The sequence below is a fragment of the Leiobunum rupestre genome, chromosome 5, assembly GCF_980474605.1.
Source record: "Leiobunum rupestre chromosome 5, qqLeiRupe1.1.hap1, whole genome shotgun sequence".
NCBI lineage: Eukaryota > Metazoa > Arthropoda > Arachnida > Opiliones > Sclerosomatidae > Leiobunum > Leiobunum rupestre.
The window spans coordinates 70,700,359-70,717,830 of NC_143388.1; the positions used below are offsets into that span (position 1 = coordinate 70,700,359).

Sequence of the window (17,472 nt, forward strand, 5' to 3'; positions counted from 1 at the left end):
AGCACATGTTGAAACACGAAAAGAAAAACTTCAAGAAGGCGCCCACAAACAACGCTGCTCCTGCTCTGCCTGCCAGTAAGCCTAAGAAACGGTTCAACTGGGGTAAATTTGAAAATGAACGAAAAGTAATTCCTCAAATAAGACCACAACCATTACCAGAAAACGTCTATAGAGGCTTGTATTTTGTGCCTTTCGGACAAAATTTAGTGAAAAATCCCTGTGGAAAAGGTAATTACGAACTTGGTTGCTAATGTTATATTTATAGCGCTCTGGAGAAGATGCAAAACTTAAAAAAACTTAACAATTAAATTATCTGTTTAAAGCTTTCTCTTTTAGAAGTGATGGTTTTAGGTTTGTGCCATTTGTTGTGCTAACTCAATTTCAATAATAGTATTAATAATAATGGTTCTATGCCTATGAGTTTCACAAGCCTTTGAAACGCCACTGATCTTTAGCTACAATAACAAAATTGTCTCATTATCTACTACACTTAAAATTACGTTTTAGAGGAAACATATGTAGAAAAACTTGTTTTTAGGTGTTAGTATTTAATGGCATACGTTGACAGCAATACGGTGCAGATTATAGTCTTGTTATTCCCTACACGGGAGGGCTCAGAGGGGAGAAGCAAATGACACCCGCGTGTTCTTCACTTGTGTTACAACATTTGGCCACACTAGATGATTGTCTACAGATAGTCATTTTACCGAAATATAAATAAAGACATTCTTGGTGTAGTATTTGAGCCCTGGAAGGGTTTTAAACTGCGGAAAAGTACATGCATAAGTTTGAGTGAGTTTATTTTCAATTTCTAATATAAACCTTTTACTTCAGATAGATTGAGACATTGGGACCTTGATTTGTCTATGGGTGATGGATATCCCGAAAATTATTGTGGATGGGAGGTTGAAAATCCTCCAAAGGGAGCAGACCCCGTTCCAAATTCAGGTTTGAAAGAAATAATGAGATAATTGAATGTACAAACAACTGTCTATTTATAATTCAAAATAGTTAAACATAAATGTAGTTGGTTTAATTAAGGGTCAATTAAGTAATTATGGCATTAAATACACTAAATTCAGTTCTTCGTATAGCAAGTTTCTTAAACTATTACATTAGGAAAATGACTGGTTACATGTAATTAGTACACATACATAAATTTTGTTCGATGATGCCAGTGTATGCATCAATGTTTTGTTGGGAATTTAGTCCCCAAAGAAATCCTACTTCTTCCAAAAGAGTATATTATAAACTTTCAATGTTACTGATAAAATAATGATATCCAAACTAACTAATTGAAATTCATCAAATTCAATTCAGTACTATTCGCACCCTAAAACTATCGCTACGTCCCCTTTAGTTCGCCACTGAATCCTAGATAGGTAGCGGCTAAAGCAGACGCTTTTAGTTTTTAGATTTGACTTTATAATTAATGATACTTGCATTTGAATATAATGTTTTCATCTTTCGCTTATATTTTGATAAGTTTATTCAAACAAAACGATCTTATGCCTTTTTAATTTAACTGTAGTAATAGGTGCTACCTTGGAAAAGTTAGAGTCATTACGCCACCTAGACTAGTTTCGACCGCAAATTGCAAATACAACACTATTTCCAATCTAGTTAAAATTAATTAATATCCTTTCTTAAGTGTAAACTTTTGAGTGGTAGTAGTACACCCAAGAGACATCCTTAGGCCCAAGACATCCCGAAACTTCTAATGTCATTAAATCAGGTGAGGCTATACTGTGCAGGAGGGTGGTGGCAAGCCCTTCATGCCACACAAGTCAACACGCTCAACCGCTCCCTTCTTTTAATATTGCCATTAACCTCAACAAGTTAGAGGGGAAACAGAAGTACTTTATAACCAGTTGGGAAAGAACTCAACGCGCGAGGAATTTCCACCACCCTCCTACGCAGAATAACACGGGCACCGTGCCCAAGGAAGAAAATTGCGTATTAGCTTTAGCTGATTATTATTATTATTCTATGAGCAACATTACCAACTAAACTGCGCAATCTGAAATAAGATGCGTGTCTAGTCGAGACTCAAGAGACATTTTTCATTAGATAGAGCTTTCTTTTACGCTAGGCAATGTACAAAGAAGTGTCACTGCCAATAAAACTTCTCATGGGTAGAGAAACGTATTTCTCATAGCTTGGATTTTATGACAAAAATAACTTATTACGGTTGCTCAGAAGTGAGAATGTAAGAGCCAAACTTCCCGACAGACACATGATTAAAAGAAAATCCTCCATTTTCACAATTTTATAGTGCTATATAATATTGGTTTCAAGAACATTTTCTATTAATTTCGTTCGTGTAACTTTAATAAAAGCTGAATTTATCGATTTAATTAGTTTAATCACGAATAGCAAAATAGTTGGTAGATTCTCAGCTATATATCCAATACAAATATTTAAAACAAGTCCCTGATAGATGACATTGCTGTTTGAAATCTGGTCTACCTAGTACTTCTTGCACTAAGTGAAAAATAAAATAATATACGTTTTATTTTTAGAACTTCAGTCTTGTTTTGTAACCACATACAATTGGTGTAAGAAATCTCAAACGATTGACCTATTGGAGGCTGTTCGAGGCAACACCAGCATCTTAGATGATCTAAAACCAGGAATTGAAGTTTCCGAATGGTATGCCAATATAAAAATTTACTTGGTTCAAAAATCATGCGTTATTTTCCTCTCAAGTAACTTTAAAGGGTTTCATTGACCTCGATAGGAGATAAAAATGTGTCCGTTCTCAGCCAATCTTGGTCTTCACCACCAACAGATATTGGTGCTGCAGACTGGACGAATTTAGCAAGTATTCCTCCATTCTTGCTTGATTCTGGAGGGGGCACGTTTCTACCCTTACGAGGCTGATAGAATCCTTCAATTTGTTAAAAACATATTTTAATGTTAAATTACACATTAAAAACTAAGTCTACTATTTTTATTTAACAAGCCCCATCACAAAGAGGATCTGGTTTTTTAGTCTTGTTTTTCCCATTCCCTGCCCTGATTAAAATCTCACCACTTACGCTACGTATTTGGCTTAAATTAGAGAAACATTCTTTGTTTTACTTAACGTACTTGATTTCAACGATTGCTTTTCTATCGCAAATAGGACAACTGTATAATTATAGAAAAACAAATTGTCATTAATTCAGCTCCGTAGTTATTCGAAAACCATATCATAACAAGTCGGCCCAGACCGTAATATTAGTTCCACATCGACCTATTCGGGTTAGCAAACCCATACACCCTTAGTAGACGCAGGTAGGCAAACTAATACAAAAGCTGTTGAGGCCATGTGATTTCCTATCGTTTGATATATAATTTACCATACTATGTTAAAGAGTGGATGCCACCCACGCTCAGGATACGCGGGTGGGCAAACCAATACGAAAGCTGTTGAGGCCATGTGATTTCCTATCGTTAGATATATAAAATACCATCCTAAGTTGAAGGATTAAAACTTGTGCGCCCCCCACCCTCAGGATACGCGGTTGGGCAAAGCAATACAAAAGCTGTTGAGGCCATGTAATTTCCTATCGTTTGATAGACGGAAAGTATCAAAGGTGAAATAGGTAAGCAAAATACGACGAACATAATTCTTTTAAATTATTAAAATTAGTGGAAATATGATTTAAAGAAATTCTTAAACTGCGATTCAAATGTGTTTATTTTAGGAAATTAATATCAAACATTTGGGTAGTTTAGGCACGAAAAGTCATGTAAATTCGCAAATTCATCAAAAAAAAACCATGGATGTATTTTGCAGAAAATAGCAAATCAGTTGAAGACGTGTCAGTGCGATGATTTTATCGCAATTTTTAGGGCGTATTACAATTTTCGTGGCGTACGATATCATACAATTCGGTGACTCTCCCTTTAAGGGGGTTGGTCAGAGGGGGCGGAAATTAATGGCACGCGTGAGAGGGCCGAAAATCTCTGGACCAACTATAAAATTTTTCAAGGCTAATGTTCAAGCAGAGTTTTTGAAGAGAATGGCGTTGCTCACTTGAATAAGACGTCGGTTTTGGAGACTACGCGGTCAGAAATCTAGGTTTGAATCCCGGTGTTGCCAAAAATATAAATTATGATAGTTATTGTTCGCAGCTCCATCTACCGTGTCGTCGCTTTCCACGACAAACAAACAACAAACACTTAACGACATTCCGTCCATAGCAATAGTCCCACTTCGATATATATCGATGTGGAACTAAAATTGTTAACTTTTGAATAAAAAAACATCATATGATTTCATTAAAATCAGAATCGGCAGTGTGTAAAATTTGTAACTAGTTAGTAAAGGTTAACTTAAAATATTATTAATTGTTTTAGGTATGCTGCCAGATTTGATTGTGGAAGTATTTACCACTTGTATGTTAGTCTTCTTAATGATAAGAAGAAAGTGTTGGACAACTTTGAATTTAACCACACGGAGCCTCAACGGACTGGAAGACAATGGAAACAGGTAAAGGTTCTTTTATTGAATTCTTACTTTATTCTTCGTATTTTGTTAAACGAGTCAGAACAATAGACAAATAATAAGGAGGCTCTTAGATGTAAATAAACATACTTAACCTAAATATTTTTTCATGTTTAAAGGTGAAACATGTATTTCGAAACTATCCTTCAGGTGCTCGCTATGTGCAGTTCAATCATTCTGGCAAGGACACGCAGTTCTGGGCCGGTCATTATGGCAGTAAAATGACTAATGCAAGAGTGTCTTTTATAAATGAAAGTTAATTTCGTGATGGAAATGTATGAACCGCCGTAGTAAGGAAGTCTGTTAAAATATCGTATACAAGAGTAATTTAATGATAATTTGTAGATTATATTGCCTTAAATTTTTTTATCCTTTTAAAAAGTACATAAATAGCCAACCAATGTTTTTTTAATATTTTGTCTTATTTTTATTTAAGACTGAAGTATGTTTACATATCATATTTAAGCAAAGCTTCAAAATGTGGTGTAGTGTTCAGAATATGTTTTCATAAAATATTAGATTATTAAATTATAAACTTGTATAATGGGTATAAGTATGGGTATAAGCAAGAACGCATAGAGGTACTAAGAACTACGAAAAACTTAAATGGTGGCATCATGAAGTTATACTTTGCCCATGGCTTAAGCCTAATTTGGGCCTTGGTGAAATGGATTTTTACATAGAGAGAGAACCAGCCTTGGAAATAACGGTGGTCAGGTGGTCAAAGACCAGTTAATTAATTGCTCAGACCAGTTTATTTATTCAAAATTTGAGGGGTCACTGGTCACTGTGTCCAGTTTATTAATTCCTAATAATAACAAAAAAAAAGAAGGTGACCAGTTTAATAATTCCAAATAATAGGAGATGACCTATTAATTCAAGGATTTCTATGTACAGCGACTCCACGACGTGATGTAGCGTTTTTTTCAACAGATGTCGCTATAACGGCGAAGTCAAAAAGGCGGAATTTAACTACCCCTCGCATTCATTGGATCGTTTGTAAATTGGCCAATAACATAAATTCCAGCAAGTATAAACAATATTTTTACATGGAATATATAAATTAGATTAAAGTACACTAAATGATAAAAATAAACATATTTTATACCAACAAAACTATTTCAAACGGTATTTTTTTTAACTTTTCGAATTTCCTGTCGTAGATGTTTTGATTAAGTTATCCAAATCTTTAAAAATGTCAAAATTTTTACTACAGTGAAACACATCCGGATTTGTGTTCCCACCGCAAGATGACCTGTTTTTTCGAAACTCCTGTTCGAGGCACTATTCGTTGAGGTTATATGTCACGACGAACTTAGAATTTTCTTTAAAAGAAATCTTGTAAGAGCAGGTACGGATTTGGCTTAACAAAACAGCTTAATTTTCAAACCAGGTTCTGGAAAAGTAAAGAGCAAATGTTACGAAATAAGCGCAATCCAAAGGAAATTTAGTACGCACTGCAACGAACTACTTTTCCTACACGCAATCACGGGCTGTGACACGACCTCCGTTTTATACCGTCAAGGGAAGAAAAAGGGTTTTAACCTTATAATGAAAAAGGACATTGTCGCACCAGTTGACGCTTTCAACAACCCAACTTCAAGTAAAGACGAAATTGTTGCAGCTGGAGAAACATTTTTACTCGCTTTGTATGGTGCTCTAAAAACTACAACATGAGAGCTGTTGCGAACATTCGTTACGCGCGTACCACCAAGTTCAACACTGGCTCGGGTATTAGTTGAAAGCTACCGATTGGGGATGGGACTCCATTATGGTGAACTTTATCCAGTACTTACACGACAACCACCTGCACCAGAAATATTATTAAACCTAATATTATGCAAGTGCAAACCGACTGTTATGTTCAGTACCATGTGGACAGTGCCGTGGTAATGGTTGTAATAATTCGAAAGCTGTAGAGGTGATCGACTCGGACAACGAAGGTCTAGAATCAGGCGAAACAGAAGTTAGGCTAGAGAACAATTCAGAAGAAGAAGACATTGTCCCCGATACTTAAAACTCAAATTGTTGTCATACATGTTTCATTAAAAAACCTAATACTATAACATGCTTTATTTTTTGTGTTAAAGGGGAACGGTCAAGCTTTAACCAGTTATATAACCACATAGCCTGTTAATAAAATAAATCAAAAAATATTAAACGGTTAGTTTTTAATAAAATAGAGAAGTTTCCGAAAATCGAAAAGGGCTCATAAGGTTATCCTACGACACAGTACATGGTTAGAGACCTACCTGTCAGACATTCCCGCTTATACTTATTGCTTATCCATTCACGCGGATAATACTTAACGGGTAGTAATAATAGTAATAAATATATTTAAACAATACTAACTTTGCTCCTTTAATTCGCCCTGCTTGGAGCCGACAAATACTTTCACAAATTTCTACCTCAATAATAAAAAACAAGGCTTCCTGTACAAATCTGTAACGTGGCATACTTAATCCTTATACACTCATGCTAATAACTATAGTTAAACGGAGATTTTAGAATGGTACTCAATTAAAACTCTGTAAATGCTTTTTTTTTAAACTTTTATAAAAATAAAAATGCATGAAAGTTCCGAAAAACACCAAAATCCATTTTTTTTCAAATGAGTGGTCAATCTTTAAAAATTCGTAGCGGTCAAGCGATTAGTCGTACTTAGACATATGGATACATCATTTTATGCATAATCAAATCTTTTATCTAACAAAAATAGTACACTCTTGTGGGGGTACGGTTTAGGAGATATAACGATAAATTGAGGGAAAAGAGTGATTTTGGCGGCCATTTTCCAAGATGGCGGCTAGCGCTCACTTCGGACACTAATGCACACATACGTTCATCAGGAAGGTCAAATCTACATACCCTGAAATTTTCAAATCTTCCCTATTTTTTTCTGAGGAATTTCTAATAATGACTAAACTATTATGCCTTAAAAACCTGTTACTCCACTCGTGTTTTCTTTGATTTTCGCCACGAGTTCGGCGTTTAGTATTTCGCGACTTTTCGATTACCCTGATTATTATATAAAGTAATGGAGTCGGATTCAACTGTAAGTAATAAAAGGAAACCTCGTAAGTTCGATTGAACAAGAATAATAATTTTAGGCGCCTTCAAAAACTACCAAGATGTTAAATGAAATTGGATAGAAAACTGCGTAACCGAATGTGCATATAAGCCTCGGCCATCTGTTGGCTTAGATTATTCTTCAATTTTTTTATTAAAAACTCTAAGACTCGTCCAATTATCATAAGTTTGAAAAGAACTCTCTCACTAGTCCGCGAAATTTTCGTGAAAATGAATTGTTTTGTAATCATTTTTTACACGTTCATACTAACGACGTAAGTATTGTTTATTTTGTTATGGCCTTTCGGATACTACCATAAACCAAAATTTAGACCAGCGTAAGGATGTTACTGTTCAATGCAACTTAGTTCAATCTAGTCAAAATGAAAGTATTGGTATTCATTCTGAAAATATTGAACAAGAACTGCAAAATGAAAATAGTTCAGATATACCTGTTGAAATTAATCCAATAAGCGAACACAATACCCCAATTCAATTCGATTTTCTTAAAACAAGCACACCAAAAACAAACATTACCTCGTACGGACCCAAAATTAGCAAATTTCGCCGCTGCCGGCCAAAATTTCGGGGTTTAATATCAACATACATGACTTGTGAAGCCATAGGATGGTGGTAGCAAGCCCTTCAAGTCACGCGAGCCAACAGCTCCCTACACTTACTATTACCGTTAACCTCAGAAAGTTTTTATGGAAAGGGGAAACCCCTTTAGTGGGGAGAGAACTTACAAACTCAACGCGGGAGTGGTTCTTGATGGTAATAAATGTATTTAAAAAAAAGAAAAAATCAGAAGCCATAGACGAGTCTATAGGGTATTTTAGACGGCATCATTCATAAACAGAACTAAAACTTAGTTTGTTAGAATGAGATAAAGTAAAGAATGGTGCGATGTGACCGACGAGTAAGATTTCCTCGCCATTACGTCATTGCACTCCAACTCTGTAAACAAGTGTATTCCCAAAAGCGGTTGTCTACCCCACCCGTTTAGGAACTGATTTATATCCCAACGCAGATTATTATAAATAGTCGCAGTCATCGTCGTGGCAGCTTTTAATTATCCTCGTTATACGAACATTCAATTTATTTCTGGGGAACAAGATAACGGTAAGTTTTAATTTTATTATAAATAAATATATTTAAAGCTGTGAAAATCCATTCAGAATAATGTAACAATATAACAATAAAAATAACGAAATCATAAAAAATTAAAAGAGCTATTTCACCATCAAGGTGTAGTTCATCACAGCGCCATCGGGTTTAAATATGATAAATATAGTAGTTCTTGTTGTTATAAGGTTTCCAGGTGAAGGGTTACCCCCAGGGGCTTATTGAAAGCAGGTTGTAAACGCTTTAATTAGTCCAATCCATCGTAATTGTTTTAGTCACTTTTCAGAATGTTTTTAAAAAAGACCCCGAGTACTTTATGTTGCCGATCGGAATTCATTTTGTCAACACGGGCCCTGGAAATCTGCCCCGGCTTTCCCCTCTCGTTGAACTTGGTAATGTTTGAATATACTCTATTCGGCGTTGCCAGATACTCATATTTTAATAATTATTATTGATATTTGAAAAAATTATATCGTACACATAAAATTGTAGGTAAATTTGAATTTTGTCGGAGTAATAGGATAAAAACATTTTATAATTATGAGTCTTTGCAAAATTTACAGAAGCTTTTGAAATTTTCATATTGTGTTTTTTTTACATTCGAAAGACTGTTTAAACCCATATTAACAAGCTTTTGTTCCAATTGGAGAAAGCATGGTTGACGTGTTATCTACGTCACGCTGCCAAGTCCCTATTCTTTAGAATAGCGTACTATAAAGTATATGTGCTGTTTGAAATTCAGACCTTTCAAAACTAGTTGCTTGGTCATTCTCCCTAAGTCTAAAAAATACAATAAGCTAAGATAATACCCAAGGAATATCTTAAAAGACTCTTGACACAAACCAAGATGGCCGCGCTGCGAATTCTCGGAACCCCTGTGACCCTTCCACGGAGCCCAAGGGTAAATTTTAAATGCGGTTTTAAGCCAATTCGTGTACGCGCTATGGTGATATTTAATTTAGTACTGGTCAATAAGGTAGCATAAGCGTAAGGGAAGCTGTTCATTATGTTCTGGCTACCTTCATATCTGTCAGCTTGTGTTTCGCAATAATTATAGTTATTGTTAATAACTATGTATTTTTCTGTGTAAAAATAAATCTTAATTGATGTTTAAAAGTTCTTCTTATTTGAATGGACAGCGTTGGTCCAATAGACAAGGTTATTGGGATAGCGTTACAATGGATTATCTTTGTGGTCAAGCCAAACTTGGGTTGTTAATGTTTTGTGCACTAATTATGTTAAGCAAACAGGCTTTTTAATTTATTGAAGAAAGGGTATTAGGTGCTTTTAGATCTTTATAGTTCGCTTAATATGGAATTAAATATATTTAACACATTGAGGGAACTCTGTGTAATCTAATTTCTGGAACATCTTTGTTTGTTCTTAGATGGCTAGTAACGACCTCCTGAGAGACATTGTATCGAAGACCTTACCTTCATTAAGTAGCGTCAAAGTCAAAGAAGTAATTCAAGCACTTACTGACTTGGGCTTTGATAACGAAGAAGATCTGCATTATTTGAAGGACACTGATTTTGAAGGAATTCTCAAACCTATTCAAGCGAGGAAACTAATTAGCTGCTTAAATGGACAGACACAATCTACAGAAAAAGAAACAGGTACCTACAATATTGTTATTCCAACATACTCTCAAAACATTATTATTTGGTGTTGAACATTTAACGTATCCTGCTCAAATATATTACCGAAGACACGGAGAACTTAGTAAGACGCAAAATGTAATAGTGAAATCTGATTTTAACTAGCGCAAATACGGTGGACGTAATATTGTATTAGTCCTAACGAAGATTTTTTTTAATATTCGCCAATATCGATACCGTTTAATTAACCGATATTGGAGATTCGGGAAATCGTTACCGATACCTAACCGATTTCTACCAATACCAATACCTTTTCTTCTTTTGAGGAGCCATTACATAACTTATGGGACGCTAGGGGGGGGGGGGTTTAGATACACAACCTTTGGTGTCGACCCGAGGCCTTAGACACCAGCACACACACAATAACTAATTAATCAGGGTAAGATATGAGTAACGGCCACGCCAACGGGGGGATACGCGGGGACCGGGGTGGGGACACCCGTGGCGGAAGTATCCCGAAAACCCGTTTGAGGGATTGGTAGTCGTCCTCACACGGCCTTCCACAAACTCTGCCTCCCGGACGCCTGGGATTACAGGAGTGAGTCACTACTCCCGGCGGGACGCTAGGGGTTAACACGTGAAATAATCACGGACCTGCGCCATCTACCTTGTTTTAAAAAAATCGGGGGTAAAATAGAGGTCGGGGATGGTTAACTTTTATTCAATAGATAAAGCTCTCAAAATTATTCGTAAAACGTTTTGATCAAGTAATTTATATTTCTGTATTATCCGATTAATTTTTTGAAAAATTTGTAAAATTAATCGGAAAAACGAGGTATTTTTCGATAAAAAGCTAAAATTTTACGAATAATACATGTTTTTTAATCATTTTCCGAAATATTAACCGGTAAATTTCTTTGTTTACACTTATTCCCGAAAAAAATCAATTTAATCATGGATAATGATTAACCGTCCCTGACCTCTAGGGTAAAATGTTTGGATAAAATCCGGGAAAATCGGTTATTATGACGCGAAGCGATTATTCGAGAACTAATACCGATCTAATATCGATTTCTCCACATCACTCATTTCTTGCTTCGAAGCTCACCTTCGTGGCGTTTATACCCGAGTTAAAACCAGCTCTAACATAATGAAAATGCTATTACAGAAAGGAACGCATTGGCGGTTTCAAGACCGGCAGCTGAAACCAGAGAACCTTTCAAGCAGTTGGAGAGCCATAGAGAGCCAGCTGGGGAACCAGAGAATAATGAACGTCATGCTAATGTTGAAAGCGCCTCAAATAACCTAGTATCCAGTTTGAGAATCATCTCACAGTTTTTTCGCTTTTCAAATTAGGCGTTTGGGGGAATAAATTTAAAACTAGATAGATATCATAATTGACGTCATCGCTGACCTTTGTTTCGAGCCCCCTTGAAATAAGAGTTGAAATTATAATTTCACTTAGACATTGAATTGATTTAATTGAAAACCAAGGAACTAAATAAATGGGTATGATTTGTTTAACATAGTTTGGAATATTATAATATTCCTCAGTTTTTTTTAATCAATTTTCTACCGTAAACATAAACGTACATTTTGAAACTGTAAAAACGGTTTTATGAAGTATACTGTAGAAGGAAGAGACAATTTTGATTTTTAACACAAATACACATGATTTACTAATATAAATGTTTCCGGAAAATATTTTTAACAAAAACCCACAAAAAACAAATAAATGAAAAAGAAAACTGACAAAAAAGGGTTTGATTTTTCTTAGCAAAGTTATCGATTTTGGCCCATCACTACGGACAATACAGTTTGCGTAGTAGTAACAAAATATTCACTGTACGTTATAGAAATAGGATGCGGTACAACGTTTAGAACCAGTTGAACCGTTTCTTAGGCTTATGGCAGGCAAAGCAGGAGCAGTATTGTTTGTGGGCGTCTTCTTGAAGTTTTGAAAAAGTTTGGACAATACATAATTTTTATTTAATAATTTTCGAAATGAAACTATAGCGTACATTTAGAAACTGTAGAAACAGTTTTACGAAGAATACTGTAGAACAAAGAGAAAATTTTGATTTGTACCACAAATTAACATGATTTACTTATACAATGTTTTCTGGAAAACATTTTTATACGAAAAAACCTCTACCAACAAATAAATGAAAAAGTTAACTCTAGGAAAACCAGTTGAACCGTTTCTTAGGCTTACTGGCAGGCAAAGCAGGAGCAGTATTGTTTGTGGGCGTCTTCTTGAAGTTTTTGTTTTCATGTTTCAACATGTGTTGTTGCCCCTCGAAAGCTTTCCTGATGTATTCTCCGTTTATTTCTAACGAGAACAAATCGTTTTGCAGATCTCGAATCATTTTGGGACTGTAACTTCGCTTGGGTTCGTTGGTATTTTTTAGACTTTTTTTGAGAATGTCCAACTGTCCTTCGTACTCTTGCTTGACTTGATACAAACGATCGACTTTTTTCTTGTTACTGGGATCCAAAGCGCATTTATCCTTTTCGACTTTAATCAAGTGATCTAAATAGTCCATGGTAGCGTCATTGACCAAAGAAATTGAATTGGCTTTCAAGAAACAAGCTATTTGAGCGCTCGCTTCGGTGATTTTCTTTTGTTCGTTCTTTTGCTTGATGATTCTGAACTCGCATTCTTGAAGAACTCTCTCCGCTTCCGCTCTGATGTCCCCTTTCGTTTTCAACTCGAGCTCAACGTTGGAATCGATTTTCTGGGTGCTCGTCTCCACGTTTTTGTAATAAACGTGCATATGCATTTCATATCCGCATTTGCAATGTTCATTCATGGCGGCGCAATTCAACAGTTGAGTATTATTAACCAGTTCCGCAGTTACGCCCTCCAAGTAGCAAGGTTCGTGACAGCTTTTCGTGTAATCGGTGACGGTTTTGCCTTCGCCGACGGTGTGAACGGTGACGCATTCGCTCGACGTACACACCGTTCTCGGCTGATCGAAAAACTCTGCCTTCAGATCGATGTGCGGTACGTACAGCGCGTCTTTCAATTTATGCATGTCGTCGCCGGACTGCTGGATTTTAATTTGTTGATCTTGGGCAACTTGAATATTATTCTGAATGTGAATGGAGATATCGCAAAGTGGTTTGGCTAATAGACAGACGATCTGCTTGGCTTCGTACAAAGAGACCGTGTCGTCAATCGAGTGCGGAGGTTGATTCATTATGTACAACATCAGACGTTGGCACTCTTCAACGGATTTGTCTCAACTGTCGACGAAGTTTCTTTTTTCGTCGGCTGAGAATTGGACGTGGCTCTTTAACGCTACCAAAAATCTAAAAGATTTTTTGTCTCAACAATAAATTGTGCTAAAATCCAATTTAATATTTACGTAAGGCGGATTTTGGGCGTTTTTCACCAAAAGCTCGCGTAAAGATGGCAGCGTATCTCCAGGGCGATAGAAGGTCGACCTAGCGTTGGTGAAAAGGAAGACAATGTTGCGACTGGCGCTCTTGTGAAGATGACCTAAAAGTTCTTGAATACAGAAACGGAAAAGAATGGACAGACGAGCATTGTTCGGTTTCAACAGAATGATAATTCCGTTTAGAATAGAGTACTGTTTAATGAAGGAAATAATTCGTCTAAAGTTCTCCGTGTCTTGATCAATTCCTGAAGTATCTCCAACTCCTGGAGTGTCGATGAGATGGACAGTAACTTATCCCACTTCAAACGCGTACTCTCGGCAAGACTGGGTTTGAGAAGCTCCACGGCGTCCGCTTTCGTTGGGGTCACTTCCAAACTGAAAGTGTTTCTCGGTTTAGTCCCTGTCGGTTACCGTAAATGAGGTCGGAATCAAGGATACCAGATCACGCTCTTCGGGTTCTTCGAGGCTGCTGTACTTCATGTAGTTGGCGAAAGTATTTATGAAAGTAGACTTTCCAACACCCGTTTCCCCGAGAATTAGAATGTTGCATTCGTTGTTTGTTGCGTTTTTGGTAGCTCTGATGTCACTGAGTGATTTCTAATAACAGTAAAAATATATATTATTTCACAAGCTTATAAAAAGCTTTTGAGCCTCGTAACTTTACTGGCTTAAAGGCAGTGGAAGAACGACCGTGCTCCTTACTTTTTGTTCCGTTTCTTGAAGATCGTGCGTCTCATGCTCCTTCCATTCCATGTCCAAATCCGATTGATGTCCATTGGTTTCTGGCTTCTCAACTGGCCCTCTGTGGACCTTCAACTGCTTCAAAGGTTGGCTAATATCAGCCGTCGATTTTGAAACCTTCGATGCGTTTGCCTCTGTAATAGGAAATACAACTTTATGTTACTGTTATTATTATTTTATTGATGTCTTTTACAAATGTGAAGAAAAACTTTGTATTTAGTACATCCCTCTCAGTTAATATTTGTACCGTTATATTTTGCCTTTGAAACGAACAGTCATGTGTAATAGTTACACAAAATTAACAAAGATTTTAAAAAATTAACAAAAATTTTATATAATTATCCAAACTTTACGAACGCAACCAAATTTGACAAAATCAACTGAAGCTTATTATACATTATATAAAATTTTAAAATTCATAAATTCATATCCGATTCAAAAAGATTGTAATAAGACCAGGGCCGTGCTGACTGAGGGGGAAAGGGGTAACAAACTCTCCAGGGCCCGGAGATAAATAGCACAAAAGCATACTTGTTAGGGGCCCGGTACGATATCTCCCTTCACCAGGTCGCCCACCCCCTCTGTAAAATTCCAGTTAGAAGTGCCCGCGATGACATAATTTGCCCCGCGCACCCCGAAATGTCTCTGCTCGGCCCTGAATCTGACGGACAGAAAACAATGAGCTGGAAATTGGCACCAACTAAAGTCGTCACAGAGCTAGTGAGTTTAGCCCTCCCTAGAAAACGTGTAAGAAGAACTTCTATCACCTTAGTTGGTACTATTCTTTTACAAGTGTCGCCGTTCGTGATTCCTAGCGATGGTTTAACCTCGCTATTATACCGGGTGTCTGAAAATATTCCGCATGGACATTTTTCTCGAAGACCACTCATACTAAAAATCTTAAATTTTCAGGATATGTTCCCTAGTAATGGACCTCTTTAATCTGTAAATTTCAGAAGAATCGAAAAATATTTCTTGTATTTTTTCATCAGCAGGTGGTAGACCAAAATGTTCAATGACAAAGTTGAAGAGAATACTCTGAAACCTAAGAATACATTTTGATCTGTGAATTTTGTGCTGTTTGGACTTAGATAATGGGTCCCGAAAAATAACAAGTTGGTACTACCTAAATTATGCTTTTTGTTTAAAAGTACTTAGTTTTTAACATATCAAAAAAAATTCGAAAGGTTATCAAAATTGAAAATTTATTAATTTACAAAAATGGTCCGATGATTCCCCCTTCTGCTGCTATGCAAGTCTCGCAACGATAAACGGGATTTTGGAAAGTTCTTCTGACCCGGTTCAATGGCCACCAAGAACACCCGACTTGAACCCGCTTGACTTTTTCCTGTGGGGTTTCGTCTCGGAGTACGTTTATCACACACCTGTCGAAAACCAAGATGTCTTACGCCAAAGGATAATTGAAGCCTTCCGTTTGGTCACACTTGATATGGTCAGAAGTTTATCTAGTTTATCGTTGCGAGACTTGCATAGCAGCAGAAGTGGGAATCATCGAACCATTTTTGTAAATTGATAACCTTTCAATTTTGATAACCTTTCGAATTATTTAAACAAAAAACATAATTTAGGTAGTAACAACTTGTTATTTTTCGGGACCCATTATTTAAGTCCAAACAGCACAAAATTCACAGATCAAAATGTATTCTTAGGTTTCAGAGTATTCTCTTGAACTTTGTCATTGAACATTTTTGTCTACCACCTGCCGGTAAAAATATACTTTTTCCAAATCCGATAAATATTTTCCGATTCTTCTGAAATTTACAGATTAAAGAGGTCCAATACTAGGGAACATGTCCAAAAAAATTAAGATTTTTTGTATGAGTGGTCTTCGAGAAAAATCTCCATGCCGAATATTTTCAGACACCCTGTATATACATTTTTTCAAAGTACCAATTTTAAAACTTACTTTTTTAATATGGTCTTGAATACAGCACTGAAACCTGTGGCCTTTAAAGCCGGTGATTCGTATCACAAAGTGTATTGAACGCTGGCGATGCGATGCCTGCCTCCGTTCGTCCGATTTGGAAGATAGCGAGAAGTACCAGATATGACAACCGCTTTTACTTATACACATTTTTATAGTCTTGGTTTTGGAGCACAATGACGTAATGTATAAGATACTTAAAGGTCGACTACTTAGTAATTCGGTTTACTCTGTCTTTCACCGGAAGGTGCTCGCTGCGACTCAATACACATATGCTCTGCGAGCAGCCAGCTACTATTGAAAAACCGAGTAAACCGAATAAATATGGAGTTGGCCTTTATTAAGATTATATTATAAACAGTTCGTTCGGGCATTTTTTAAATCTTATCAAATTTATATAATTTTTCATTTGAGACTTAAAAATTTAAATTACTTAATTTCATGAAATATTTTTGAAATGAAATGATTTTTACTTTAAATATTTTCTAACTAAATATTTTTATCTTAATTTTTTTAATTTTTTATCCAAAGACTTAAGATTTATTGTTATTTTAAACAGTGGTTTAGTCCTAAAAAAGAACCGGGCGCTTCCTGGGTTACAGCCTACTTCGATTTCCCGCGTGTTCGAAGTTGGCTGTAACGGCCGCTATACATGACCGTCCAACTTCGATGTTTATCGTGATTGGAGTTGACCGTACCTAGGTAATGATTAGAAATTGGTATGGTTATTTCCTACCAAAGACACATCAAAAAAATAGACACCCGATTTCACAAGGAGCGCGTTTGCAAGCAAAACGTAGCAGTCGTAAGGTAAAGCCTGCCGAAAGTACCTTTTATCGGTGACACGATTAAATAAGAAATTATATAATTTACCAAGGATAATACAAGAGAGGATTTGCATTGTTGAGGTGAACTCTTACCTGGCTCGTGACAGGAGTCTCCCACAGTGGGTTGAAAAAGTGGGGACCGCATCCTTGTGGCCATCTAGAGGCAAAACTCCGCGACTCGCGGTGAAAGCTAGAGATTCGGTTTAGGCCTATGACAAGCGTGTTAACTCCAATTGAAAAAGTGGGGACCGCATCCTTGTGGCCATCT

General features: G+C 36.4%; 3 protein-coding genes across 8 annotated transcripts in view; 2 read left to right on the plus strand and 1 right to left on the minus strand.

The window, feature by feature from the left end:
* LOC149945783 (uncharacterized) overlaps positions 1-16,485 on the minus strand; it is a 44,903-nt gene extending 28,418 nt beyond the window's left edge. The window contains exons 1-4 of one of the 3 annotated variants that reach the window (XM_090174858.1): positions 16,360-16,478; positions 14,394-14,566; positions 13,659-14,288; positions 12,382-13,602 (exon numbers count right to left, since the gene is read on the minus strand). In XM_090174858.1, the coding sequence (XP_090030984.1) occupies positions 12,468-13,502 (1,035 nt within the window). In that variant the 5' untranslated portion in view covers positions 13,503-13,602; positions 13,659-14,288; positions 14,394-14,566; positions 16,360-16,478 and the 3' untranslated portion in view covers positions 12,382-12,467. Of the gene's footprint in view, positions 1-12,381; positions 14,289-14,393; positions 14,567-16,359 lie in introns of those variants that run through there. The other 2 variants (XM_090174857.1, XR_016480843.1) reach the window with 2 other exon arrangements.
* LOC149945787 (F-box only protein 6-like) lies at positions 6-6,561 on the plus strand. Of its 4 annotated transcripts, none has more exons than XR_016480852.1 (6): positions 6-228; positions 835-948; positions 2,523-2,652; positions 4,348-4,480; positions 4,615-5,525; positions 5,712-6,561. XR_016480852.1 is itself a non-coding variant. In XM_090174950.1 (5 exons), the coding sequence occupies exons 1-5, from the start codon at positions 6-8 to the stop codon at positions 4,753-4,755; spliced, it is 741 nt and encodes a 246-aa protein (XP_090031076.1). In that variant the 3' UTR covers positions 4,756-6,561. The 4 variants fall into 4 exon arrangements, 1 of the variants encoding a protein (XP_090031076.1); XR_016480851.1 differs by having other exon boundaries at positions 4,615-5,521; XR_016480850.1 differs by having other exon boundaries at positions 4,615-5,327; positions 5,393-6,561.
* On the plus strand, positions 8,462-11,847 carry LOC149945788 (uncharacterized). The gene is made up of 3 exons (XM_090175453.1): positions 8,462-8,686; positions 10,077-10,305; positions 11,456-11,847. Exons 2-3 carry the CDS (start codon positions 10,077-10,079, stop codon positions 11,641-11,643), a joined length of 417 nt encoding a protein of 138 aa, XP_090031579.1. The 5' UTR covers positions 8,462-8,686; the 3' UTR covers positions 11,644-11,847.
* Positions 16,486-17,472: the final 987 nt, after the last annotated feature.

What these genes read in the sequence shown, in the direction of transcription:
- LOC149945787 (XM_090174950.1), top strand. Translation starts at nt 6, where the DNA reads ATGTTGAAACACGAAAAGAAAAACTTCAAGAAGGCGCCCACAAACAAC. An exon ending in GAAAAATCCCTGTGGAAAAG is followed by an intron (nt 229 to 834) that starts GTAATTACGAAC and finishes CTTTTACTTCAG; the next exon opens with ATAGATTGAGACATTGGGAC. An exon ending in AGACCCCGTTCCAAATTCAG is followed by an intron (nt 949 to 2,522) that starts GTTTGAAAGAAA and finishes TTTTATTTTTAG; the next exon opens with AACTTCAGTCTTGTTTTGTA.
- LOC149945788 (XM_090175453.1), top strand. Translation starts at nt 10,077, where the DNA reads ATGGCTAGTAACGACCTCCTGAGAGACATTGTATCGAAGACCTTACCT. An exon ending in ATCTACAGAAAAAGAAACAG is followed by an intron (nt 10,306 to 11,455) that starts GTACCTACAATA and finishes ATGCTATTACAG; the next exon opens with AAAGGAACGCATTGGCGGTT.